The following is a 27,265-nucleotide window of genomic DNA, read 5'->3' as shown; positions in this document are numbered from 1 at the left end:
TACACATGTAATAGTGTGATCACAGACTGATCCATCCAGTACTCATCATTCTGCTGCTAGAGTTACCACCTGCTCCTGCTGTAATCAGTGCTTCCATCAACACCAGTGTGCTGTCTGCCTCCTCCAGCACGCAGCCTCCTAACTATGCACCATCTGAGTACTGAGCAGCTACTGACCGTCCTCGTTATTCTGCTGCTACCCAGATACACATGTAATAGTGTGATCACAGGCTGATCCATCCAGTACACACTGTAGCACTCATTGTACTAGGTTTACTCTCTCTCCTACTGTACGTTCCAAATTGGCCTAAATTAATGAGGAGAAGGACCATTCAACCTCCTTGTTGTGTTTCTAGTAATAGCCAGTCCTGCCCTGCGGCCCCAGCTCGGGGTAAATGACAAACTTAGAACCAGCCTCATTAGAATGCTCAGCATCATACATAGCGGCACTGTATAATGTTACACCAATGCTCCTCTCCTGTCCTCACAACTTGAGATTAGACCTCCAACCTCATCTCTCTTCACACTCCCTCCCGCCCTATGGTAGGCCAATGACTGTCGCCTCTCCTCTGCCCTGGTCACTGCTTTCCATGCTCGAGTTCACGTCTTTGCCCGTGCTGCACCCCTTCAGTGGAACGCACTCCCCCGCTCCATTAGACTCCCGACCTTGCAAAGCTTCAAACGAGCACTGAAAACCCACCTAATCATCAAAGCGTACCCCTCCAAAGAATAACCTAGTCCTTTGGCTGCTCCTCCATCCCCCTGCCTCATGCCTTGAACATCTCTGCTTTGCTAACATACTGTCATCAGGCTACCTCCTGCCTGCTTGCACCTCATGTCATCTGTCTGTCGCCCCTCCCCATTAGATTGTTAGCTCTTCAGAGCAGGGCCCTCTTTCCTCTTCTTGTCAAAGCCCTCTTCTCGACACATTTCACTCGCAGCTCTCTCCTACTCAGCGACCATCTTTACCCGCTTTTTCTCCTGCTGGTAAAGACTCATCTCTATCTATGGCCGCCAGCCCCAAGTAGCACGGTGATTACTCCCTCGCTACTTACATCTAAGCTGTATTAGGTTTTGAGAATTGTGGTGCTCTTTGCTACCCGTACTCTATTTTTCTTATTTATTTACTGTAATGCTAAGTTTTGTCTCCCTGTACTATCCTTTGTACGGCGCTGCGAAACACTTGTGGCGTATTATAAATAAAATTTAATATTATTATTAATAATAATAATAATAATAATAATATTATTAATAATAATACCACAGTTTTGCAACCTGCACACTTAGACATTGGCTACCACAGGAAAAAAAAATCCTGATTCATACCCCTTAAATTATTTTTAATTTTTCATCCTTATAGTAATGCCCCTTAGACATTATGCCACACACCGTAATGCCCCTTACATTATACCACTCACCATAATGCCCATTAGACAATATGCCCCACATTGTAATGCCCCTTAAACATAATGCCATATACACATAATGCGTCCAGTATAATGCCATATACACATAATGCCTCCAGTATAATGCCATATACATATAATTCCTCCAGTATGCCATATACACATAATTTTCCCCAGTATAATGCCAGATACACATAATGCCCCTAGTAGTGCCAGATACACAATTCCCCTAGTAGTGCCAGATACACATAATAAGTAATAATAAGTGTAATAAGCGACAGAGGACAGAGCGTGGTGTTTCCGGATAAGTGACTTTCTGTGTATAATACACACGAGATACTGAGACTGTCATTCCCCATTATTACTCGGAGTATAAATGTCACCATCACTCTCCTCCCTATACACATACATATTACACACATAGCTCCCATTCATACATACATATATACTCACAGAGGGGTGTGCTGCCCTATATCCTCACCCCTGCTACACAGCCCATAATGCAGCACCACAGGCTGCTCCAGCTGCACTATAACAAGGCACCAGAGGCTGCTCCTCCTGTAGTACAGCACCCTGACACCAGAGCTGCTCAGCCTATAGAATAATAATAATAATAATATCATTACCTGCTGCCAGACACAGCAATGGCTGCTCTCTGCTCCTGCTGCCTCGTGGGAATGATAGAAGGAAGGCGGAGCTCAGACCAGGGGGAAAATGGCCGCCGCTCCTGACGTCACTACACGGCCAGGAAACCTATTGATGCTGCATCTGCCGGACTGGTCTACAAGAAAATGGTCGCCGGCCTCCTGCACTGAGGACATGTGTGGTATAAGTCAATTCAGAGGGCGGTGCTGTGGGAGGGGTGTAGGAGGGGAGGGGCCAGTCACCAGAAAGCAGCCTGTGCCAATCATACACTACTTCCGTCCTGTGCGTTTTACCGCAGTTCCGGCCTGTGTGTTCCACCTTACTTCCGGTAACTGCGTTCCACACACAGGAAGTGAGTTTCCATCGACTGCTGCAGCCTCCCAGTGTTCGTCGTGATCAGGTAATACCGTCTTACTATACAGGAGGAGCAGCCTGTGTATTATACAGGGGGAGCAGCCTGTGATGTCCTGTAATTATTATTATTATACAGGGGGAGCAGCCTGTGGTGTCCTGTTATTAATATTAGACAAGGGGAGCAGCCTGTGGTGTCTTATTATTATTATTATACAGGGGGAGCAGCATGTTATGTCCTGTTATTGTTATTATACAGGGGGAGCAGCCTGTAGTATACTATTATTATTATTATACAGGAGGAGCAGCCTGTGGTGTCCTGTTCGTATTATACAGGAGGAGCAGCCTGTGGTGTCCTGTTAGTATTATTATACAGGGGGAGCGGACTGTGGTGTCCTGTTAGTATAGCAGCAGAGTAATAATAACAGTAATGAGTGGTCACCCTCCGCTGTACACCCAGATTTCCTACTTAGTTCCCCTCTCCCCACATCTACACCCCGTCTGCTCTCCTGTGTACTCTCCCCTGGTTATGAATCAAAGGATCGCCCTGCATAAGGTCGTCAGTCAATAGGTTGACCGCTATTGGTGGACATGTGGAAAAGGCAGACACAGTGAAAAAGGTTGTCATTCATTTTTAAAATGTGTTTGGTGTCATTTTCTCTGTAACATGACCAGGAACCCCAATTATTGCACCGCGTCCCCTTGTATGACTCGCTGCGCTTCCCAAGTTACTATTCCCAATCATAGTCCCCGTGGATCGTAAAGTATGAAAAAGATAAAAATAAACTATAAAAATGTGAAGTCGAACTTTTCCTGTGTCAACATTTTTTCCCATTTCCCAATAGTGGTCGCCCTATTGACTGCCACCCTACCATCCGAATCCCCTCTCCCCTCACCTCCCCCCTATCTGTGTGACCTGGGTACAGTCACAAATCCTGTCTGTAACTGATTCCTGTGCAGCAAGTACGTGTCTGGGAGGAATGAGACCCCGGCCATGGGAGGAGCATTGGGGTAACATTATACAGTACAGCATTATGGAGCTGGGTCACAGGAACCTCTGAGAGATGCTGGGCTAGGGATCTATAGCTGGAGGGAAAGGGGAGACTTACTGGGCATGCAGTGTCATGTGTCTGTGTTACATGTGTTCTCTGTGATATGTGTTATATTTACTCCTAGACATTCCAGCTGTGAGGACCCAGAGACTTTATTACATGTCACATGTTCTGTATTCTCATCCATCACTAAGCATGGACACGGCCAGGAGTCACAGGACTGAGGTGATAATAAATATCACCCTGGAGATCATCTACCTGTTGACTGGAGAGGTGAGGGGATCTTAGAGCATCACAGTGACATCACTTATATCTATAGTAATAATACAGGGACATGACTGGGGAGGTGAGGTGATCTGGGAGCGTCACAGTGACGTCACTTATACCTATAGTAATAATACAGGGACATGACTGGGGAGGTGAGGTGATCTGGGAGCCTCACAGTGACATAATTTATACCTATAGTAATAATACAGGGACATGACTGGGGAGGTGAGGTGATCTGGGAGCCTCACAGTGACATCATTTATACCTATAGTAATAATACAGGGACATCTCTGGGGAGGTGAGGGGATCTGGGAGTGTCACAGTGACGTCACTTATATCTATTATAATAATACATGGACATGACTGGGACAGTGAGGAGATCTTGGAGTATATGTATTCATAGTTGGTGTCTTCCCCAATACACAGGATTACACAGTAGTGAGGAAGACATCCAGTGAGTATGAGACACCCAGCAGCCATCTCCGCGTGTCAGGAGGACTGAGCAGGACCCAGAGCCCCATCATGGTGCCTCAACCTCACTCACTGATACATGAGAGCCACAATGACCAGAAAATCCTGGAACTCACCAACAAGATCATTCAGCTGCTGACTGGAGAGGTGACTGCTGGAAATGGGACATTATACAGTAACACCAGGGGACGTGTCTGGGTTATGGCTGGAGAGGTGACTGCTGGAAATGGGACATTATACAGTAACACCAGGGGACGTGTCTGGGTGATGACTGGAGAGGTGACTGCTGGGAATGGGACATTATACAGTAACACCAGGGGATGTGTCCGGGTGATGACTGGAGAGGTGACTGCAGGGAATGGGGCATTATACAATAACACCAGAGGACATGTCTGGGTGGTGACTGGAGAGGTGACTGCTGGGAATGGGACATTATACAGTAACACCAGGGGATGTGTCTGGGTGATGACTGGAGAGGTGACTGCTGGGAATGGGACATTATACAGTAACACCAGGGGATGTGTCTGGGTGATGACTGGGGAGGTGACTGCTGGGAATGGGGCATTATACAGTAACACCAGGGGATGTGTCTGGGTGATGACTGGAGAGGTGATTGCTGGGAATGGGACATTATACAGTAACACCAGGGGACGTGTCTGGGTGATGACTGGAGAGGTGACTGCTGGGAATGGGACATTATACAGTAACACCAGGGGACGTGTCTGGGTGATGACTGGAGAGGTGACTGCTGGGAATGGGACATTATACAGTAACACCAGGGGATGTGTCTGGGTGATGACTGGAGAGGTGACTGCTGGGAATGGAACATTATACGGTAACACCAGGGGACGTGTCTGGGTGATGACTGGAGAGGTGACTGCTGGGAATGGGGCATTATACGGTAACACCAGGGGACGTGTCTGGGTGATGACTGGAGAGGTGACTGCTGGGAATGGGGCATTATACGGTAACACCAGGGGACGTGTCTGGGTGATGACTGGAGAGGTGACTGCTGGGAATGGGGCATTATACGGTAACACCAGGGGACGTGTCTGGGTGATGACTGGAGAGGTGACTGCTGGGAATGGGGCATTATACGGTAACACCAGGGGACGTGTCTGGGTGATGACTGGAGAGGTGACTGCTGGGAATGGGGCATTATACAGTAACACCAGGGGACGTGCCTGGGTGATGACTGGAGAGGTGACTGCTGGGAATGGGACATTATACAGTAACACCAGGGGACGTGTCTGGGTGATGACTGGAGAGGTGACTGCTGGGAATGGGACATTATACAGTAACACCAGGGGGGTGTCTGGGTGATGACTGGAGAGGTGACTGCTGGGAATGGGACATTATACAGTAACACCAGGGGATGTGTCTGGGTGATGACTGGAGAAGTGACTGCTGGGAATGGGGCATTATACAGTAACACCAGAGGACGTGTCTGGGTGATAACTGTATTACTGTGTGTCAGGTTTATGTAAGGTGTCAGGATGTCACTGTCTATGTCTCCATGCAGGAGCGGGAGTATATGGAGGAACACAGGGGTCTGTACAAGGACGTGATGATGGAGAATCACCGTCCCCTCACATCACTGGGTAAGAGGAGACTGTCATGTATTGTACAGGGGAGAGCAGCTATGGGGGCCCCTATATACACACATCAACTGATAATCACATATATACACTGTACTCAGTCACTGTGTGTCTCCTACAGATGGGCCCAGTAACAGAGATACCCCAGAGAGATGTCCCCGTCCTCTATATTCCCAGGATTGTACAGAGGAGAATCACAGGACCCCACAGGAGGATCAGGTAGGTGGGAGGAATACGTACGATTTACATGCACCCTCTATAAGGTGTTGTGGTATTATACTGTTTCACCTAAATTTAATCTGACTGTATGCAAATGTCATTATAGTGGGGGTTTCTTTTTAGTTAGAACACCTGTCTGATATTAAAACAGAAGATATAGAGGAAGAAGAAGAGACGTATGTGACTGATATGAACGCAGAAGATACCGAGGGAGAAGAAGAGACGTATGTGACTGATATGAAGGCAGAAGATATAGAGGGAGAAGAAGAGACGTATGTGACTGATATGAAGGCAGAAGATATAGAGGAAGAAGAGACGTATGTGACTGATATGAACGCAGAAGATACCGAGGGAGAAGAAGAGACGTATGTGACTGATATGAAGGCAGAAGATATAGAGGGAGAAGAAGAGACGTATGTGACTGATATGATGGCAGAAGATACAGAGGGAGAAGAAGAGACGTATGTGACTGATATGAATGCAGAAGATATAGAGGGAGAAGAAGAGACGTATGTGACTGATAGGAAGGCAGAAGATACAGAGGGAGAAGAAGAGATGTATGTGAGGGGTGATCAGCAGTGTAAGGAGGAGGAAATCCCTACAGATATCAGCACAGGTGAGTAATAAACACTTACTAGAGAAAAGAGTCACATATTCTCCTTCCTCAGTCACTACAGCAATCTCTTATCCTACACCCTCCTCTGTCCGTACAAACTAATGAGGGAATTATATTTCTGCTGCGGGGTACACTGGGCTCCACATGGAATGGACAATGGGGTCTAGAGAAGGATCTTGATCCGAGGCACCAACAGGATTAAATCTTTGACTGTTCCCAGAATGCATAGCGCCGCCTCCTATATCGCCCCGCCTCCCTGCAGAAGATCTCAGTTTTGTAGTTGGTGCTGCAGTAGCAGGCACTTAACAGAGGAAAAAATAGATGAAGGCGCACAGATATATAGAAAAACCGACTGCTGTTTTGATGCAAATTATAAATGTATTACTAATTAAAAATATGAAATCTTAAAATACACACAATAATAATAGATTTTGGTACATTTACCACAAGACCAACAGACAATAAGACTATTAATTCCGCACAATGTTAATAATTCCACACAGACTGATGGTTCAATTAGTATATTACTCCTTCAGGAGTTCACTTAACCACATGCACCTGATCTAAAAAATGGTGATTGTACTCCTCCAGCAAATAGAATCAAATTCCATGCACATATAGATTTAAATGATTTTTTAGTCCCAAGCAAAAAGCTGTTAGTTGTGCAGAAAAAGATGACACATACCGGCGTTTCCACCATCCCACAGCTGCCGTGGATACACACGACCTCGTGGTTAGCTACAAGCCCTCCATCCCCTTCATCAGATATCGGGACCCCGGCTACTGGGAACCAAGCAGGAGGAACAACTAGGAGGATACACGGGTCTTTAAAACACAGGAGCGCTTCTGAGACTCACATATGGGTGAAGTATCGGTTATAATTTCATATACCAGCTACACCTTTCTTTAAATGGTGCATGCATGCTCTGAACTCAGTCATTATTTCTCTGACGTCCTTGTGGATGCTGGGGACTCCGTAAGGACCATGGGGAATAGCCGCTCCGCAGGAGACTGGGCACAAAAGTAAAGCTTTAGGACTACCTGGTGTGCACTGGCTCCTCCCCCTATGACCCTCCTCCAAGCCTCAGTTAGATTTTTGTGCCCGGCCGAGAAGGGTGCACACTAGGGGCTCTCCTGAGCTTCTTAGTGAAAAGTTTAGTTTTAGGTTTTTTATTTTCAGTGAGACCTGCTGGCAACAGGCTCACTGCATCGAGGGACTAAGGGGAGAAGAAGTGAACTCACCTGCTTGCAGCCGGATTGGGCTTCTTAGGCTACTGGACACCATTAGCTCCAGAGGGATCGAACACAGGCCCAGCCTCGGAGTCCGGTCCCGGAGCCGCGCCGCCGGCCCCCTTACAGAGCCAGAAGCAAGAAGAGGTCCGGAAAATCGGCGGCAGAAGACATCCTGTCTTCACCAAGGTAGCGCACAGCACTGCAGCTGTGCGCCATTGCTCCTCAGCACACTTCAGGCTTCGGTCACTGAGGGTGCAGGGCGCTAGGGGGGGGCGCCCTGAGCAGCAATAAAAAACACCTTGGCTGGCAAAAATACATCACATATAGCCCCCAGGGCTATATGGATGAATTTTAACCCCTGACAGATTCTACATAAAAGCGGGAGAAAAGGCCGCCGAGAAGGGGGCGGAGCCTATCTCCTCAGCACACAGGCGCCATTTTCCCTCACAGCTCAGCTGGAAGGACGTCTCCCTGACTCTCCCCTGCAGTCCTGCACTACAGAAACAGGGTAAAAAAGAGAGGGGGGCACTAATTGGCGTAATATTAACATATAGCAGCTATAAAGGGGAAAAACACTTATATAAGGTTATCCCTGTATATTTATATAGCGCTCTGGTGTGTGCTGGCATACTCTCCCTCTGTCTCCCCAAAGGGCTAGTGGGGTCCTGTCCTCTGTCAGAGCATTCCCTGTGTGTGTGCTGTGTGTCGGTACGTTGTGTCGACATGTATGAGGAGGAAAATGATGTGGAGGCGGAGCAATTGCCTGTAATGGAGATGTCACCCCCTAGGGAGTCGACACCTGAGTGGATGAGATGCTGGAAGGATGACAGTGTCAGCTCTTTGCAAAAGACAGTTGACGACATGAGACAGCCGGCTACTCAGCTTGTGCCTGTCCAGGCGTCTCAAAAGCCATCAGCAGATGGTAGATACAGACGTCGACATGGATACTGACTCCAGTGTCGACGGGGAAGAGACGAACGTGACTTCCAGTAGGGCCACACGTTACATGATTGAGGCAATGAAAAATGTTTTACATATTTCTGATAATACCACTACCACTAAAAGGGGTATTATGTTCGGTGAGAAAAAACTACCTGTAGTTTTTCCTGAATCTGAGGAATTAAATGAGGTGTGTGATGAAGCGTGGGTTTCCCCCGATAAAAAACTGATAATTTCTAAAAAATTATTGGCATTATATCCTTTCCCGCCAGAGGTTAGGGCGCGTTGGGAAACACCCCCTAGGGTGGATAAAGCGCTCACACGCTTATCAAAACAGGTGGCTCTACCCTCTCCTGAGACGGCCGCCCTTAAGGATCCTGCTGATAGAAAGCAGGAGGGTATCCTAAAATGTATTTACACACATACTGGTGTTATACTGCGACCAGCAATCGCCTCAGCCTGGATGTGCAGTGCTGGGTTGGCTTGGTCGGATTCCCTGACTGAAAATATTGATACCCTAGACAGGGACAGTATACTATTGCCTATAGAGCATTTGAAAGATGCATTTCTATATATGCGTGATGCACAGCGGGATATTTGCTGAATGACATCAAGAGTAAGTGCGCTGTCCATTTCTGCCAGAAGAGGGTTATGGACGCGACAGTGGTCAGGTGATGCAGATTCCAAACGGCATCATCTTCCAAACTCCTCCCCTTATAAAGGGGAGGAGTTATTTGGGGTAGGTCTTTCAGACCTGGTGGCCACGGCAACGGCTGGAAAATCCACATTTTTACCCCAGGTCGCCTCTCAACATAAGAAGACGCCGTATTATCAGGCGCAGTCCTTTCGTCCCCATAAGGGCAAGCGAGCGAAAGGCTCCTCATTTCTGCCCCAGGGCAGAGAAAGGGGAAAAAGGCTGCAGCAAACAGCCAGTTCCCAGGAACAGAAGCCCTCTCCCGCTTCTGCCAAGTCCTCAGCATGACGCTGGGGCTTAACAAGCGGACTTAGGCACGGTGGGGGCACGTCTCAAGAATTTCAGCGCGCAGTGGGCTCACTCACAAGTAGACCCCTGGGTCCTTCAGGTGGTATCTCAGGGGTACAGATTGGAATTCGAGACATCTCCCCCTCGCCGTTTCCTAAAGTCTGCTTTACCGACGTCTCCCTCCGACAGGGAGGCGGTATTGGAAGCCATTCACAAGCTGTATTCTCAGCAGGTGATAATCAAGGTACCCCTCCTGCAACAGGGCAAGGGGTATTATTCAATACATACAAAGGTTCAAGTTCAAGATGGAGTCACTCAGAGCAGTGATCGCGAACCTGGAAGAAGGGGACTATATGGTGTCTCTGGACATCAAGGATGCTTACCTCCATGTCCCAATTTACCCTTCTCACCAAGGGTACCTCAGGTTTGTGGTACAGAACTGTCACTATCAGTTTCAGACGCTGCCATTTGGATTGTCCACGGCACCCCGGGTCTTTACCAAGGTAATGGCCGAAATGATGATACTTCTTCGAAGAAAAGGCGTCTTAATTATCCCTTACTTGGACGATCTCCTGATAAGGGCAAGATCCAAGGAACAGTTAGAAGTCGGAGTAGCACTATCTCAAGTAGTGCTACGGCAGCACGGGTGGATTCTAAATATCCCAAAATCGCAGCTGATTCCGATGACACGTCTGTTGTTCCTAGGGATGATTCTGGACACAGTCCAGAAGAAGGTGTTTCTCCCGGAGAAGAAAGCCAGGGAGTTATCCGAGCTAGTCAGAAACCTCCTGAAACCAGACCGGGTCTCAGTACATCAATGCACAAGGGTCCTGGGGAAAATGGTGGCTTCCTACGAAGCGATTCCATTCGGCAGATTCCACGCAAGAACATTTCAGTGGGATCTGCTGGACAAATGGTCCGGATCGCATCTTCACATGCATCAGCGGATAACCCTGTCACCAAGGACAAGGGTGTCTCTCCTGTGGTGGTTGCAGAGTGCTCATCTTCTAGAGGGCCGCAGATTCGGCATTCAGGACTGGGTCCTGGTGACCATGGATGCCAGCCTGAGAGGCTGGGGAGCAGTCACACAGGGAAGAAATTTCCAGGGGTTGTGGTCAAGCCTGGAAACGTCACTTCACATAAATATCCTGGAACTAAGGGCCATTTACAATGCTCTAAGCCAAGCAAGACCTCTGCTTCAGGATCAGCCGGTGTTGATCCAGTCAGACAACATCACGGCAGTCGCCCACGTAAACAGACAGGGCGGCACAAGAAGCAGGAGGGCAATGGCGGAAGCTGCAAGGATTCTTCGATGGGCGGAAAATCATGTGATAGCACTGTCAGCAGTGTTCATTCCGGGAGTGGACAACTGGGAAGCAGACTTCCTCAGCAGACACGACCTCCACCCGGGAGAGTGGGGACTTCATCCAGAAGTCTTCCACATGATTGTAAACCGTTGGGAAAGACCAAAGGTGGACATGATGGCGTCCCGCCTCAACAAAAAACTAGACAGGTATTGCGCCAGGTCAAGGGACCCTCAGGCAATAGCTGTGGACGCTCTGGTAACACCGTGGGTGTACCAGTCAGTGTATGTGTTCCCTCCTCTGCCCCTCATACCCAAGGTACTGAGAATTATAAGACGGAGAGGAGTAAGAACTATACTCGTGGCTCCGGATTGGCCAAGAAGAACTTGGTACCTGGAACTTCAAGAGATGCTCACGGAGGACCCGTGGCCTCTACCTCTAAGAAGGGACTTGCTCCAGCAGGGACCATGTCTGTTCCAAGACTTACCGCGGCTGCGTTTGACGGCATGGCGGTTGAACGCCGGATCCTGAAGGAAAAAGGCATTCCGGATGAAGTCATCCCTACCCTGATCAAAGCCAGGAAGGATGTAACCGCACAGCATTATCACCGTATTTGGCGTAAATATGTTGCGTGGTGCGAGGCCAGGAAGGCCCCTACAGAGGAATTTCAACTGGGTCGTTTCCTACATTTCCTGCAAACAGGACTGTCTATGGGCCTAAAATTAGGGTCCATTAAGGTTCAAATTTCGGCCCTGTCGATTTTCTTCCAGAAAGAACTGGCTTCAGTTCCTGAAGTTCAGACGTTTGTAAAGGGGGTACTGCATATACACCCTCCTTTTGTGCCTCCAGTGGCACCCTGGGATCTCAATGTGGTTTTGGGGTTCCTAAAATCACATTGGTTTGAACCACTTACCACTGTGGACTTAAAATATCTCACATGGAAAGTGGTGATGCTGTTGGCCCTGGCTTCAGCCAGGCGCGTGTCAGAATTGGCGGCTTTCTCCTATAAAAGCCCTTACCTGATTTTTATACGGATAGGGCAGAATTGAGAACTCGTCCTCAATTTCTCCCTAAGGTGGTTTCAGCATTTCACCTGAACCAGCCTATTGTGGTACCTGCGGCTAATAGGGACTTGGAGGACTCCAAGTTGCTGGACGTAGTCAGGGCCCTGAAAATATATGTTTCCAGGACGGCTGGAGTCAGAAAATCTGACTCGCTGTTTATACTGTATGCACCCAACAAGCTGGGTGCTCCTGCTTCTAAGCAGACTATTGCTCGTTGGATTTGTAGTACAATTCAGCAGGCACATTCTGTGGCAGGCCTGCCACAGCCAAAATCTGTAAAAGCCCATTCCACAAGGAAGGTGGGCTCATCTTAGGCGGCTGCCCGAGGGGTCTCGGCTTTACAACTTTGCGGAGCTGCTACTTGGTCAGGGGCAAACACGTTTGCAAAATTCTACAAATTTGATACCCTGGCTGAGGATGACCTGGAGTTCTCTCATTCGGTGCTGCAGAGCCATCCGCACTCTCCCGCCCGTTTGGGAGCTTTGGTATAATCCCCATGGTCCTTACGGAGTCCCCAGCATCCACAAGGACGTCAGAGAAAATAAGAATTTACTCACCGGTAATTCTATTTCTCGTAGTCCGTAGTGGATGCTGGGCGCCCATCCCAAGTGCGGATTATCTGCAATACTTGTACATAGTTATTGTTAACTAATCGGGTTCAGATCACAAGTTGTATGGTGTGATTGGTGTGGCTGGTATGAGTCTTACCCGGGATTCATAAATCCTTCCTTATTGTGTACGCTCGTCCGGGCACAATATCCTAACTGAGGCTTGGAGGAGGGTCATAGGGGGAGGAGCCAGTGCACACCAGGTAGTCCTAAAGCTTTACTTTTGTGCCCAGTCTCCTGCGGAGCCGCTATTCCCCATGGTCCTTACGGAGTCCCCAGCATCCACTACGGACTACGAGAAATAGAATTACCGGTGAGTAAATCCTTATTTTCAACATAAACCAATATTCAGCTGGCATTTGAATTCATGTTATGATCTCATGTGCGTATGAAATTAAAGCAATTTATTTGAAGGAGAACTATCTCATCTACATAAGGTGCATGCAACCAAGCCTTCTGGTTTATAATTTAATTTCTGCACTACTAACAGCTTTTTGCTTTGGACTAAAATATCAGCTGAAGGAGAAACTTGTTCATTAATTCTCTAATCATCCAAGGTGCATGTAATTAAGCTTCCCATCTTTTTCTGCACAACTAACAGCTTTTTGCTTGGGACTAAAAAATCATTTAAATCTATATGTGCATGGAATTTGATTCTATTTGCTGGAGGAGTACAATCACCATTTTTTAGATTAGGTGCATGTGGTTAAGTGAACTCCTGAAGGAGTAATATACTAATTGAACCATCAGTCTGTGTGGAATTATTAACATTGTGCGGAATTAATAGTCTTATTGGGGGTAATTCCAAGTTGATCGCAGCAGGAATTCTGTTAGCAATTGGGTAAAACCATGTGCACTGCAGGGGAGGCAGATATAACATGTGCAGAGAGAGTTAGATTTGGGTGTGGTGTGTTCAATCTGCAATCTAAATTGCAGTGTAAAAATAAAGCAGCCAGTATTTACATTGCACAGAAACAAAATAACCCACCCAAATCTAACTCTCTCTGCACATTTTATATCTGGCCCCCCTGCAGTGCACATGGTTTTGCCCAACTGCTGCGATCAGCTTGGAATTACCCCCATTGTCTGTTGGTCTTGTGGTAAATGTACCAAAATCTTTTATTATTGTGTGTATTTTAAGATTTCATATTTTTAATTAGTAATACATTTATAATTTGCATCAAATCAGCAGTCGGTTTTTCTATATATCTGTGCGCCTTCATCTATTTTTTCTTGGTTGCATATTGCATGTTGGGTGGATTTCCAGGTCCACATTGGGAAGGCAGCCGATTATAGGTTGTTCTCTCTTTTCTCTTAATTAAGAGAATAAGTACAAAATAATCTAGCGCCAGACACTTTGGTTTTTGTTGGTACTTAACAGAGGGGCTGCTCCAGGCAGCCCTAAGAAGAGCTTTTTTTCTGAGGAAAAAAGTGAAGACTTCAAGGGCAGCAGCAGTGTTACATGTCAGTGGATATTCACTGCTGCAGCTCCAGCTCTCCCCAGCGGCGCTGTACACTCCCGTGTCCTGGTTGTCGGGTAATTACAGCAGGAGGCTCCGGTTTTCTTCTTGTCAGGCACACACGACGGGGGCTCTCTGGGATTGCGTGGCCGCGCTACGGGAGGTGGTAAGTGGGACCCGGTCTTTATCGCGATCCGGCGCGGTCAGTGGGAGGCGGGCCACGCGCGCTGGCGGTGGACACTGTGACAGTACAGGCGATCCCACTAGATCACCAGGGCATGGGACAGGTCAGGGGCTTGGTGCGTCAGGTGTTATCTAATATAGGATTTTCACAAGATATACTCTAATACGTATTTTTCTCTGTGATTTAGTCACCATATCTCTCCTGTATCTCTGCTTGTGCTGACTACACTGCGCAGGGGTTTGGGCTAGAGGTATTGTGCTGCTGATAATTGTACTGTGTTACCTGATACTGCAAGTTATATCATGTCTGCTTCTGAGGGTAACGGTTCTGGGGCTGAACACACTGTCAGTGTTGCTGAAGCCACAGATCCCTATGAGGAGACTATAGCAGCTTTGGGCTCTGGTTCTGGGGGCTCCTTGACCCCCAGTGGGACGGTGGCAACGGAGGCACATACTGCCCCCCCGTGGGCATCTTTTTCCACGCTTCTGCATATGCTAGTTCATAAACTAACACCCCCAATGCCGGTGCAACCGTTTGTGGTCCCTGCGGCTAACCCGCCGTGGGCGGACGATTTATCTGCTCGAATAAAGAAGTTGAACCAGTCCCTGACTACTAAAAAGTCTGACCGTCGCTCGCCTACGTCCAAGGGGTACTCTAAGCGAGCGCTCGTCTCTTCACAATCCACTGCTGTCACTGACACCTCATCGGATGAAGACGGCACTTACACTGACCCCTCATGTTCTGATACGGCTGATGGGGACGGTGGTTCACATGTGGATGTTCCTGATCTTTTGGAGGCTATTAAATTAATTTTACAGATTACGGATGATCCCAAACCATCCGTTCCTAAGAAACCAGATAGGTTCAAGCGTCAGAACGTGATTAAACAAGTTTTACCTCACTCTGACCACTTAGTGGATATATGTCAGGAACCCTGGGAAAACCGGGTACGAAGTTTGTGCCTCAAAAGAAGATGCTGACTCGCTATCCCCTCGCGCCAGAGCTGTCTAAAAATTGGGAAACGCCTCCTCCAGTGGACTCGCATGTGGCTAGGATGGTGGTTTCCTCAGCTCTACCGGTCACCACCGTAACGTCTCTAAAAGAGCCTACGGATAAACGTGTGGAGGGTTGTCTGAAAGTGATTTACATCCTCACGGGTGCTGCACAAAGGCCCACTATTGTAGCTACTTGGGCTGCAGAGGCCATTGAAGCATGGGCCTTGGAGTTAGATGCTGAAATCTCCTCTGACCATGCTAGACAATGCTTGTCTTATATTGTCACAGCTTCTCGTTATATTAAAGAGGCGGCTTCTGATGCCAGTATCCTGGCAGCCAAGGCCTCTACTACGTCAGTCCTGGCTCGCCGGATATTGTGGTCTGTGGATCTGGACTCTAGAAAAACCCTGGAGGTACTCCCTTTTAAGGGAGATATTCTGTTTGAGGAGGATTTAAATAAGATTGTGGCTGACTTGGCTACTGCCAAAACTGCCTGTCTGCCAACTACTGCTCCTTCTGTGTCGAAGGCTAAAGGTACTTCCTTTCGTCCTTCAGGTATAGCAAACGGTCAGGCGTACAACCAGCAGGCCCGCACTTCCAAACCTGGTAAGCCTAAGCCCAAAAGAGCATGGGCGGCCCGTCAGCCAGCTTCCAAGACATAAGCCTGCCGCATGACGGGGCGGGCCTCCCTCTGGGGGATCCCAGGGAAGGGGGCTGGCTTCTAGGGTATACCCAGAAATTCCTCAGGAACTGAGGAAGCCACTGAGGTGCTATAAGGCGGAGAAATGCGTTTTTGAGTTGACTGAGTCAGGCTGCATCACCTCCATATATGTCGATTTGGAATCCAGTCTAAGATCCACGGCATAATCGTCGGTGTACCTGCAATTACAGCTAACTACCAGCAGAGGGAGCCGGAGCACTGTGGATGCATGTGAATAGAATTCATACTCCAGATAGTCTGCATCAAAACGGAATAAGCACCAGCAGAGGGAGTTGAATCATGGATCAATACAAAAGCTGAACTCATCTGGAGGTGATATAAATGTTAAACATGCATGACAACATCTAATTATATAAAGCAGTGTGTGCACACATTCCTAGGAAAGATCCCACGCAGTTTTGGGGACATATGAACACCTAGTGTTTGAAGATCAGCCCCTACCACTTCAGTTATACAATTCAGTGGACGTTAGTAGGAAATATCCACATATCAAGTTTTAATTGATTGATTATGACCCATAGTAATGATGGTCTGTAGATTGGGGGGAATATATAAGTTCATGAATTGATCTGTTGTTCATTTAATCATGGTTGTTTGACTGAATATTTTAATTTTTTTTGTGCTGCAGCATATATATGTAAGAATTGAGTTTAAAAAAAAAATCATATGGAATTTTTATTGATATATTTTTGTGGTCTCCATTGATTGGTGCAGACCGCTCCCCTCTTTATTTGCAAGGGGTTTTCTCCTATGCAAATTAGTGTGTGTTTTTTTTAATGCAATATAAGGAAAACAATTATCCTTATAATTGGGGCGGCAGCCTGCACAATCATTTAACTTCCATTTCTCGGTCAGTACCAGCGCTTGGGAGTGTGCACCCTTGTTCACGTAGTAGGTGGGGACAAGAGTGCATACATTTGGCACCACAATAGGTTGGTTGATATGAAAAGCTGATACAACCTTTGGAAGAAATTGCTGAGGCGTTCTGAGCTCAGCTCTATCCTCATGGAAAATCAAGTAGGGCTCTTGCATGACAATGCCTCCAATTCTGACACACGTTGAGCAGATGCCAATGCCAACAGTGTGACCGCCTTCCAAGTAAGAAACTTGACGTCCACCTCCTGTAAAGGCTCGAACCAATCCGATTGCAGGAAATGCAGCACCACATTAAGATCCCACGGTGCCGTAGGAGGCACAAAGGGTGGTTGGATGTGCAGAACCCCTTTTTAAGAAAGTCTGAACCTCAGAGAGGGCAGCCAATATTTTCAGGAAGAAAATGGACAAGGCCGAAATCTGGACCTTTATGGAGCCCAAGCGTACGCCCACATCCACACCTGTTTGCAGAAAGAGAAGAAAATGTCCCAGTTGAAACTCCACCGTAGGAAATTTCTTGGATTCACACCAAGACACATACTCTTTCCAAATCCGATGGTAATGTTTAGACGTTACTCCCTTCCTAGCCTGTACCGGGGTAGGAATTACTTTTTTCGGAATGCCCTTCCGAGCTAAGATCTGGCGTTCAACCTCCATGCTGTCAAACGTAGCCGCGGTAAGTCTTGATAGGCGAACGACCCCTGTAGCAGAAGGTCCTCGCGAAGAGGAAGAGGCCTCGGATTCTCCAGCAGTAATTCCAGAAGATCTGTGTACCAACACCGTCTTGGCCAGTCCGGAGCAATGAGGATTGCCTGAACTCTTGTTCTTTTTATTAGTTTAAGAATCCTTGGGATGAGTGGAAGTGGAGGGAACACATACACCGATTGGAACACCCACGGAGTTACCAGGGCATCCACCGCCACTGCTTGTGGGTATCTCGACCTGGAACAGTACCTCCGAAGCTTCTTGTTGAGGCGGGAGGCCATCATGGCTAACTGAGGTACACACTATCGACTTGTTACCTCTGCGAACACCTCTGGGTGGAGGCCCCATTCTCCTGGATGGAGATCATGTCTGCTGAGGAAGTACGCTACCCAGTTGTCCACTCCCAGTATGAAGATTGCTGACAGTGCCATTGCGTGCTTTTCTGCCCAGAGGAGGATTCTTGTAACCTCTGACATCGCTGCTCTGCTCTTCGTTCCTCCCTGTCGGTTTATGTAGGACACAGCCGTTACATTGTCCGACTGAACCTGAATGGCCCGATCTTGCAGAAGATGTGCCACTTGTAGAAGGCCGTTGTATATGGCCCTTAGTTCCAGAATGTTTATCGGAAGAATGGATTCCATACTTGACCACTTTCCTTGGAAAATCTCCCCTTGGGTGACTGTTCCCCAACCTCTGAGACTTGCATCTGTGGTTTGAAGGATCCAATTCTGAATCCCGAGCATGCGGCCCTCGAGTAGGTGAGAAGTTTGCAGCCACCAGAGGAGTGAAATTCTGGCTTTTGGTGACGGGTGTATCCGCTGGTGCATGTGAAGATGGGATCCCGACCATTTGTCTAGGATATCCAGTTGGAATGACCTTGCATGGAATCTTCCGTATTGTAGAGCCTCGTAGAAGGCTACCATCTTCCTCAGAAGGCGAATGCACTGAACGAAGCCTGCTAGACAGGCGAAACTAGTTGATGCTAGAGCAGCACGTCTGCCGGCGGACATCTGATGCTTTGCTCTCCTTACCACCTACGGATTTACAAGTAAGTTGCGGTGATCCCCAACTTTGAAGAACGAGTCAGGCTGTTATTTTATATGCTCTTGATTTAGATATGGACATTACCAGCCTGTTAGGATATTCCTAAGAAGGATACTGCTAACTATTCTGGACTTACCAGCTGATACACCAGAGAAGAGATAAAGTACCCATATCCTTCAAGTTGTTAGACTTTTTTACATTCATTTTTTTGGAGAATTTTATGTTTTATGTTGTATTGTCATATATGTAGTATACCGGTACTAGAACTCACTTTACAATAGATAGTAAATTAATTTGACTTTGTGTAGTTATATTTTAAATAAATATAGATTTTTTCCAAATGGATGTGTGATTACTTGTTAACACAAATATCTGATACCAGTGTGATTTAACAATTCAATTATAAGTGTTATCATCAGATTACATAGCGCTTGGGGGTTTTGTCTTTGTCTATACGGAATATTGGGAAAGGTGGATTCCCTTCACACTCCGACAGCAGCTTACCTATCTGATAGCGATAAGCGTAGTCCTTGATTGCTGTTTTTTTTCACTGATGAACCGATACCCAGGTTGGCTTCAGGACATCCCGTACCATTGATTTAATCACCAACGCTTTCTCCGCCAGTAGAAACACCCTCTGCTCTTCCATGTCGAGTATCATTCCCAGGAAGGGCAGTCTCCATGTCAGTTCCAAATGTGACTTTGGAAGGTTCAGGATCCACCCGTGATCCTGGAGTAGTCCAGTTGAGAGAGCTATACTCTGCAACAACCTCTCCCTGGAAGACACCTTTATCAGCAGATCGTCCAGATATGGAATTATGTTCACTCCCTGCTTGCGGAGGAGTGGCATCATCTCTGCCAAGACCTTGGTGAACACCCTCGGTGCTGTGGATAGGCCAAATGGTAGCACCTGGAACTGATGGTGACAATCCAGCAGCGCAAATCTGAGAAGCCTGGTGAGGCGGCCATATCGGAATGTGAAGGTACGCATCCTTGATATCCAGGGTTACTAAGAATTCCCCCTCCAGACCGGAGATCACCCCTCTCAAAAACTCCATCTTGAATTTTAATTCCCTCAAGTATGGGTTTAATGACTTTAGGTTTAATATCGGTCTTACCGAACCGTCCGGTTTCGGTACCACAAACAGGTTTGAGTAATAACCTTTGTGCATTAGGTGAGGTGGAACTGGAACAATAACATTTGTTTGACCCAATCTTTGAATGGCTTCCTGTAGGATAGCACTTTCTGTCAGCGAAGCTGGTAAGCCTGATTTGAAGAATCTGTGAGGTGGGAGGTCTTGAAATTCCAGTTTGTACCCCTGGGTAACAATATTTTTGACCCAGGGGTCTAGGCATGAGGATGCCCAGATATGACTGAAATCTTTTAGTCTTGCTCCCACCTGCCCGATCACCAGGCTGGGAGGTCCACCGTCATGCTGAAGACTTGAATGAAGCAGAACCTGGTTTCTGTTCCTGGGAACCTGTTGGTGCAGGTTTTCTAGATTTTCCCCGACTTCCTCTAAAGAAAATGGAAGGGGGTTTGGACGTTTTGACTTTCGCTGTCCGAATGGACTGCAATGTGGACGTAGGATAAGATTTCCTAGTCGGCAGTGTGGCTGAGGGAAGGAAGGTTGACTTACCCGCAGTTGCTGTGGAGATCCACGCATCCAATGCATCCCCAAACAGAGCCTGACCTGTGAATGGTGGGTTCTCCACACTTTTCTTGGATTCCGTATAGGCAGACCAATGGCACAGCCAGAGTCCCCTGCGCGCCGAGACTGCCATGGAAGAAGCCCTTGCTTTCAGCATACCCAGGTCCTTCATGGCCTCCAATGGCCTCCACCTTGAAACCTGCAGAATCCTGTATGTGATGTAAAAACAATTCAATGTCACTCCTGTCCATAGCATCTAATTCCTGTAGTTATGTGCCTGACCACTTTACTATGGCTTTAGAAATCCACACACAAGCAATGGTGGGCCTTAAAGCCACGTCTGTAGCTGTGTATAGTGATTTGAGTGTAGTCTCAATCTTGCGGTCAGCCGGTTCTTTTAAAGCGGTCGATCCAGGGACAGGTAAAACCACCCTTTTAGATAACCGAGATACAGAAGCGTCTACTATCGGTGGGTTTTCCCACTTTTTCCTATCCTCTTCAGGGAAAGGAAAAGCAACTAGAACTCTCTTTGGAATCTGGAATTTTTTCTCTGGGTTTTCCCAGAATTTTTCAAACAAGGAGTTTTACTCCTTTGAAGCAGGGAAGGCAAGGGAGGATTTGTTATTTTCAGTAAAGTAAGCCTCAGGTGCTTTCTCAGTAATATGCAAAATGTCCCTAATGGCCTCAATCATTAATTGCACTCCCTTAGCAAGGGATGCATCACCCCCCCCCCCCCCCGCGCGCATATCCCCATCACTGTCCCCTGTGTCAGTGTCCATGTCAGCTTGTATTATCTGGGCAAGATCACGCTTTTTTGGATATGTAGTAGGGGTCCCGGATGAGGTAGTGGGAGTTGACCACTGCAATACCTCTACAGAGTTCCTCAAAACCTGCGTTTGTTTCTCATTATATGACGTCCTAGATTAAAGCTGTGATATCATGCCCCTTATAGAATCCACCCATGGGGGTTCAGATTCAGAGGGCTGGGAAATTACATTGCAGTCCTGAAAACATGGGATAGACTCTCTTCAGGAGAAGATACACACTCTGCAGCACAAGATACAGAGTCCTTAGACATGTTAATGTGAGATATACAGACACACACACACAGGAAAATGTCAGACACAGTTTCCCACAGAGTACCTTCAGAGAGTCACAGAGTATAAGGAGCCAGCCACACAGCGCCCCAGTAGGCAGTTATTAATACAAACTGCTAGCGCTGACTGAGTAACAATAGGATAAACTGTACATATAAACACACTCCCCCCTTGTCTATAACACCCTGGTACCGCAGAGGATAGCTGGAGTTATGTGGCGGTCAGTGCTCCCTGTCAGCGTTCTGATGCTGTGATCTGCAGGGAGAAAATGGTGCTGGTGAGTGCTGGATCCACTCTGAGGAGAAGTCCCGCCCCCTGTAATGGCGCGTTCTCCCGCACTTAGCTATAAAATACCTCAGGCCAGTATATTCAACTAACATTGGGATTAGCCCCTGGTAGCTATAGTTGACCAGTGTAGGGTGATTGCGCTGGCCCAGGACACTGTGCCGCTGAGCCTTCCGGAGCGCAGTCTGTCAGAGCTGTGCTTCCACCCTTGTGCCGCCATTCCCGCCTGGCGACCCGCTTCCCGGGCCACCGGCGCTGTACTCCCCACTTTTCATTCTTCTGGCTCTGTTAGGGGGTGGCGGCCGTGCTGCCGAAGTGAGCAGTCGCCTCGTGGGCTTGTGATCAGCACCCTCAACTTCAAGAGTTGGTTCTTTTCCCCCACCTAAGTCCCACGAATTAGGGAGGCTGTTGCCAGCAGCCTTCCTGTAACCTAATCTCTTAAAAAACAATAAAACTAGAAAAACTCCTAGGAGCTCCCCTAGTTGTGACCGGCTCCTCCGGGTACATTTTCTAAACGGAGTCTGGTAGGAGAGGCATAGAGGGAGGAGCCAGACCACACTATTAAACTCTTAAAGTGCCCATGGCTCCCAAGGGACCCGTCTATACCCCATGGTGCTAAATGGAACTCCAGCATCCTCTAGGACGTAAGAGAAATAAGGGTGAGTAACATGTACAGACTTACCAGCGTATGAGCACACACATAAAGGAATGCTACCTTACCAATGCTTCCAAGAGTAACGTTAGGAGACATTTCTCTGATCCATCTAGAACATAGGTTCTCAAACTCGGTCCTCAGGACCCCACACAGTGCATGTTTTGCAGGTCTCCCCACAGAATTGCAATTTAAATAATTAACTCCACCTGCGGACCTTTTAAAATGTGTCTGTGAGTAATTAATACAGCTGTGCACCTGCTGGGTTACCTGCAAAACATGTACTGTGTGGGGTCCTAAAGACCGAGTTTGAGAACCTGTGATCTAGAATCTCCAATTCATACGGTATGTTCCCCATCCATTGTTTTACATTGGTGCTGACATAGGACTTGTAGAGTGACTACATCTCCATTTATACTTCATGGTTAGTTACCAGTACAAGAAAGAGCTATATATAAGTCTTATTATAATATTACATTTGTTATTGTGAGTGTTCTCAGGAGGGTGGACACAATGATAGTCTGAGACACAATATTATAAAGCCTTCATTCAAAGTTATGTTTTATTATACACACACATTTACAATTAAGTGTCCCAGAAAGTTGTATTCTCCTATTGTTTACAAGATGAATATTGTTACAGAAAATGTCACATTTCCATAATATATTTTATTACCAGCAGATGGACACACAAGCAGGAACATCTCAGAAGGACATCTACTGTTATCCCCGGATTGTGACATAAACGATAATGACAGTAGTCAGGATTCTCCAGGAGATAACCCCATTACCCCAATTATACATCCAGCTCTATCAGCTGGTCCCTCTGATACTGGGAAATGTTCTCCTGATCACTCTGATATTGGTGCATCTGTTACAGCTCTGACAGTAGATACAGTGTTTCCCTGTTCTATAGATGCCAAATGTTTTACACAGAACACACACCTTATTACCCATCAACCAGCTAAGGCAGATGAGAGGCCATTTCCATGTTCTGAGTGTGGGAAATGTTTTACACGGAAATCACATCTTGTTACACATCAGAGAAGTCACACAGGTGAGAAGCCATTTTTTTGCTCTGAGTGTGGGAAATGTTTTATACAGAAATCAGATCTTGTTAAACATCAGAGAATTCACACAGGTGAGAAGCCATTTTCTTGCTCTGAGTGTGGGAATTGTTTTAGACAGAAATCGGCTCTTGTTCCACATCAGAGAAGTCACACAGGTGAGAAGCCATTTTCTTGCTCTGAGTGCGGGAAATGTTTTACCCTGAAATCAAATCTTGTTACACATCAGAGGAGTCACACAGGTGAGAATCCATTTCTATGTTCTGAGTGTGGGAAATGTTTTCCATACAAATCAGATCTTGTTACACATCAGAGAAGTCACACAGGTGAGAAGCCATTTTCTTGCTCTGAGTGCGGGAAATGTTTTACCATGAAATCAAATCTTGTTACACATCAGAGAAGTCACACAGGTGAGAAACCATTTTCTTGCTCTGAGTGTGGGAAATGTTTTGCAGAAAAATCACATCTTGTTACACATCAGAGAAGTCACACAGGTGAGAAGCCATTTCCATGTTCTGAGTGTGGGAAATGTTTTACATACAAATCAGCTCTTGTTATACACCAGAGAAGTCACACAGGTGAGAAACCATTTTCTTGCTTTGAGTGTGGGAAATGTTTTACCCAGAAATCACAACTTGTTACACATCAGAGAAGTCACACAGGTGAGAGGCCATTTCCATGTTCTGAGAAATAAATCGGCTCTTGTCGCACACAATAGACATCACTCACGTGAGGAACCATTCTATTCTTCTGGAGTATACTTATCATTGCCATGTAACGTTCTTCAAGGTTCTTATCCTATCTCCAGTGCTTTTTGCAATATACATGCTACCACAGGATGAAACAATCCAACGTCATGTCCTCGTTTACCACTGCTATGCCAATGAACTGTCTTTTGGTCCGGGTACTGAGAACCCAATACCAATCCTAAATGTCTAGCTGAGCTCCAGGTGTGGGTGATGCCAGTTGGCTGTGACTCAGTCCTAGTGTAACAGTTCCATATGATAGAAGCTCACGACAAATGGCAGGGCTACAGCTCAGCTTTGCCTACCAACCAGACTTACACTTGGGGGTTCCGAGTTACAAAATGCTTATCCGGTGTGGAATCTTGGTGTCCTGGATGGTGGAGTGACACTTTGACATCAGGTATCAGCCACAATCAGATTCTCATCTGAGGAACATAGCCGGACTCCAGCACTTATTTCCCTCAGAACCCTCAGAAGACCTACAGTCATGCATGCATTTGTATCATCACACATAGAACACTGTAATGCCCTCTACCCGGGTCTCCCAGCAGAAGAATTGCACCACTTTGTAGTTTGTACAGAATGCAGCAGCCAGGATGTTACCTAACCAGCCCGTTCCTGCCACATACCACCCATTCTCTGCTCCCTCACCATCTACCTTTAAGATGGTGACTCTGGGCCTGATTCAGGTTGGTTCGCAGTGTGCGATCCAACCAGAATTATTGAGAAAACGTTGCGGGCGCATGCACAGCACCCGTCCTGCGCATGCGCCCTCATTTTCTATGGGGGGGCGCAGTAAATGCGATTGCCCCTGCCTGTCAATCAGGCTTAGGCGGTGGCCGGGGGCTGGGCAACGCTCCATTTCCAGGAAGTAGATGTGGCATTGTAGGACAAACAGGGGCGTGATCACGTCTGCTACGTGACATCACACGCAGCTGCCGAGATCGAGAAGAACGTGGCGTGCTTCCTGCGGTCGCAGCTAAGCTGAGCCAGTAGGAGGCTTCACTAATTTCTATGATGAAGCAGAAATTGTGAGGTGATCGCAATTTCTGCTTCATCAAGGTGGGAGGCGGCAGTCAGCATGCTAGGAAAAGGATTGCAAATGCTGCTAATTAGCAGCACCCTATTACAGAATCTTACTGACTCTCCGAGCCCTACATGACCAGGGTCCATGGTACCAGAAGCAGCTTCTGCCTCCTTACTGCCCTGGTTACATCCATCTGTTGATGAAGGACTTAGCAGTACAATAAATGCCCAAGAAGTGCTTAGATGTCAGGGGAAGACAGGATGGGTGGCAGTAGTGCAGTAGCGGGGCTGCTGGAGGCAGTGTGTAAGTGGATAATATTGTCCCCAATCAGCGCTGAGGTGGCAGACAGGACGAGTTGCAGTAGTGGGTGCTGCTGGAGGCAGTGTGTAAGTGGGTAATATTGTCCCCAATCAGTGCTGAGGTGGCAGACAGGACGAGTGGAAGTAGCGGGGCTGCTGGAGGCAGTGGGCAATATTGTCCCCAATCAGTGCTGAGGTGGCAGACAGGACGAGTGGCAGTAGTGGGGGCTGCTGGAGGCAGTGTGTAAGTGGGTAATATTGTCCCCAATCAGTGCTGAGGTGGCAGACAGGATGAGTGGCAGTAGCGGGGGCTGCTGGAGGCAATGTGTAAGTGGGTAATATTGTCCCCAATCAGAGCTGAGGTGGCAGACAGGATGAGTGACAGTAGTGGGGCTGCTGGAGGCAGTGTGTAAGTGGGTAATATTGTCCCCAATCAGCTCTGAGGTGGCAGACAGGATGAGTGACAGTAGTGGGGCTGCTGGAGGCGGTGTGTAAGTGGGTAATATTGTCCCCAATCAGTGCTGAGGTGGCAGACAGGACGAGTGGCAGTAGTGGGGGCTGCTGGAGGCGGTGTGTAAGTGGGTAATATTGTCCCCAATCAGTGCTGAGGTGGCAGACAGGACGAGTGGCAGTAGTGGGGGCTGCTGGAGGCAGTGTGTAAGTGGGTAATATTGTCTCCAATCAGTGCTGAGGTGGCAGACAGGACGAGTGGAAGTAGCGGGGCTGCTGGAGGCAGTGGGTAATGTTGTCCCCAAGCAGTGCTGAGGTGGCAGACAGGACGAGTGGCAGTAGTGGGGGCTGCTGGAGGCAGTGTGTAAGTGGATAATATTGTCCCCAATCAGCGCTGAGGTGGCAGACAGGACGAGTGGCAGTAGTGGGGGCTGCTGGAGGCAGTGTGTAAGTGGGTAATATTGTCCCCAATCAGCGCTGAGGTGGCAGACAGGACGAGTGGCAGTAGTGGGGGCTGCTGGAGGCAGTGTGTAAGTGGGTAATATTGTCCCCAATCAGCGCTGAGGTGGCAGACAGGACGAGTGGCAGTAGTGGGGCTGCTGGAGGCAGTGTGTAAGTGGGTAATATTGTCCCCAATCAGCGCTGAGGTGGCAGACAGGACGAGTGGCAGTAGTGGGGGCTGCTGGAGGCAGTGTGTAACTGGGTAATATTGTCCCCAATCAGCGCTGAGGTGGCAGACAGGATGAGTGGCAGTAGTGGGGGCTGCTGGAGGCAGTGTGTAAGTGGGTAATATTGTCCCCAATCAGAGCTGAGGTGGCAGACAGGACGAGTGGCAGTAGTGGGGGCTGCTGGAGGCAGTGTGTAAGTGGGTAATATTGTCCCCAATCAGTGCTGAGGTGGCAGACAGGACGAGTGGCAGTAGTGGGGCTGCTGGAGGCAGTGTGTAAGTGGGTAATATTGTCCCCAATCAGTGCTGAGGTGGCAGACAGGACGAGTGGCAGTAGTGGGGCTGCTGGAGGCAGTGTGTAAGTGGGTAATATTGTCCCCAATCAGTGCTGTGGTGGCAGACAGGACGAGTGGCAGTAGTGGGGGCTGCTGGAGGTAGTGTGTAAGTAGGTAATATTGTCCCCAATCAGTGCTGAGGTGGCAGACAGGACGAGTGGCAGTAGTGGGGGCTGCTGGAGGCAGTGTGTAAGTGGGTAATATTGTCCCCAATCAGTGCTGAGGTGGCAGACAGGACAAGTGGCAGTAGTGG

At 47.8% G+C, this 27,265-nt stretch overlaps 2 protein-coding genes across 3 annotated transcripts in view; one reads left to right on the top strand and one right to left on the bottom strand.

Annotated features, from left to right (window-relative positions):
- The window catches only part of LOC135057011 (oocyte zinc finger protein XlCOF6.1-like), a 77,927-nt gene extending 75,978 nt beyond the window's left edge, over positions 1 to 1,949 (bottom strand). The window contains exon 1 of the mRNA XM_063962871.1: positions 1,859 to 1,949. The gene's annotated coding sequence lies outside the window, so the exon portion shown is untranslated. The remainder of the gene's footprint in view (positions 1 to 1,858) is intronic.
- Positions 1,950 to 2,315: 366 nt separating this feature from the next.
- Positions 2,316 to 26,460, top strand: LOC135056983 (zinc finger protein ZFP2-like). 2 transcript variants are annotated; one of them, XM_063962808.1, is made up of 7 exons: positions 2,316 to 2,450; positions 3,578 to 3,726; positions 4,147 to 4,338; positions 5,714 to 5,792; positions 5,911 to 6,008; positions 6,132 to 6,624; positions 23,104 to 26,460. In XM_063962808.1, exons 2-7 carry the CDS (start codon positions 3,613 to 3,615, stop codon positions 24,180 to 24,182), a joined length of 2,055 nt encoding a protein of 684 aa, XP_063818878.1. In that variant the 5' UTR covers positions 2,316 to 2,450; positions 3,578 to 3,612; the 3' UTR covers positions 24,183 to 26,460. The 2 variants fall into 2 exon arrangements, with proteins under 2 accessions (XP_063818878.1, XP_063818877.1); XM_063962807.1 differs by having other exon boundaries at positions 23,101 to 26,460.
- Positions 26,461 to 27,265: the final 805 nt, after the last annotated feature.

This window comes from Pseudophryne corroboree, chromosome 3, assembly GCF_028390025.1.
Source record: "Pseudophryne corroboree isolate aPseCor3 chromosome 3, aPseCor3.hap2, whole genome shotgun sequence".
Lineage (NCBI taxonomy): Eukaryota > Metazoa > Chordata > Amphibia > Anura > Myobatrachidae > Pseudophryne > Pseudophryne corroboree.
The sequence above is the reverse complement of the archived record's forward strand: the minus strand, read 5'-3'. Positions and strand labels throughout refer to the sequence as shown.

What these genes read in the sequence shown, in the direction of transcription:
- LOC135056983 (XM_063962807.1), top strand. Translation starts at nt 3,613, where the DNA reads ATGTCACATGTTCTGTATTCTCATCCATCACTAAGCATGGACACGGCC. An exon ending in TCTACCTGTTGACTGGAGAG is followed by an intron (nt 3,727 to 4,146) that starts GTGAGGGGATCT and finishes CCCAATACACAG; the next exon opens with GATTACACAGTAGTGAGGAA. An exon ending in TTCAGCTGCTGACTGGAGAG is followed by an intron (nt 4,339 to 5,713) that starts GTGACTGCTGGA and finishes GTCTCCATGCAG; the next exon opens with GAGCGGGAGTATATGGAGGA.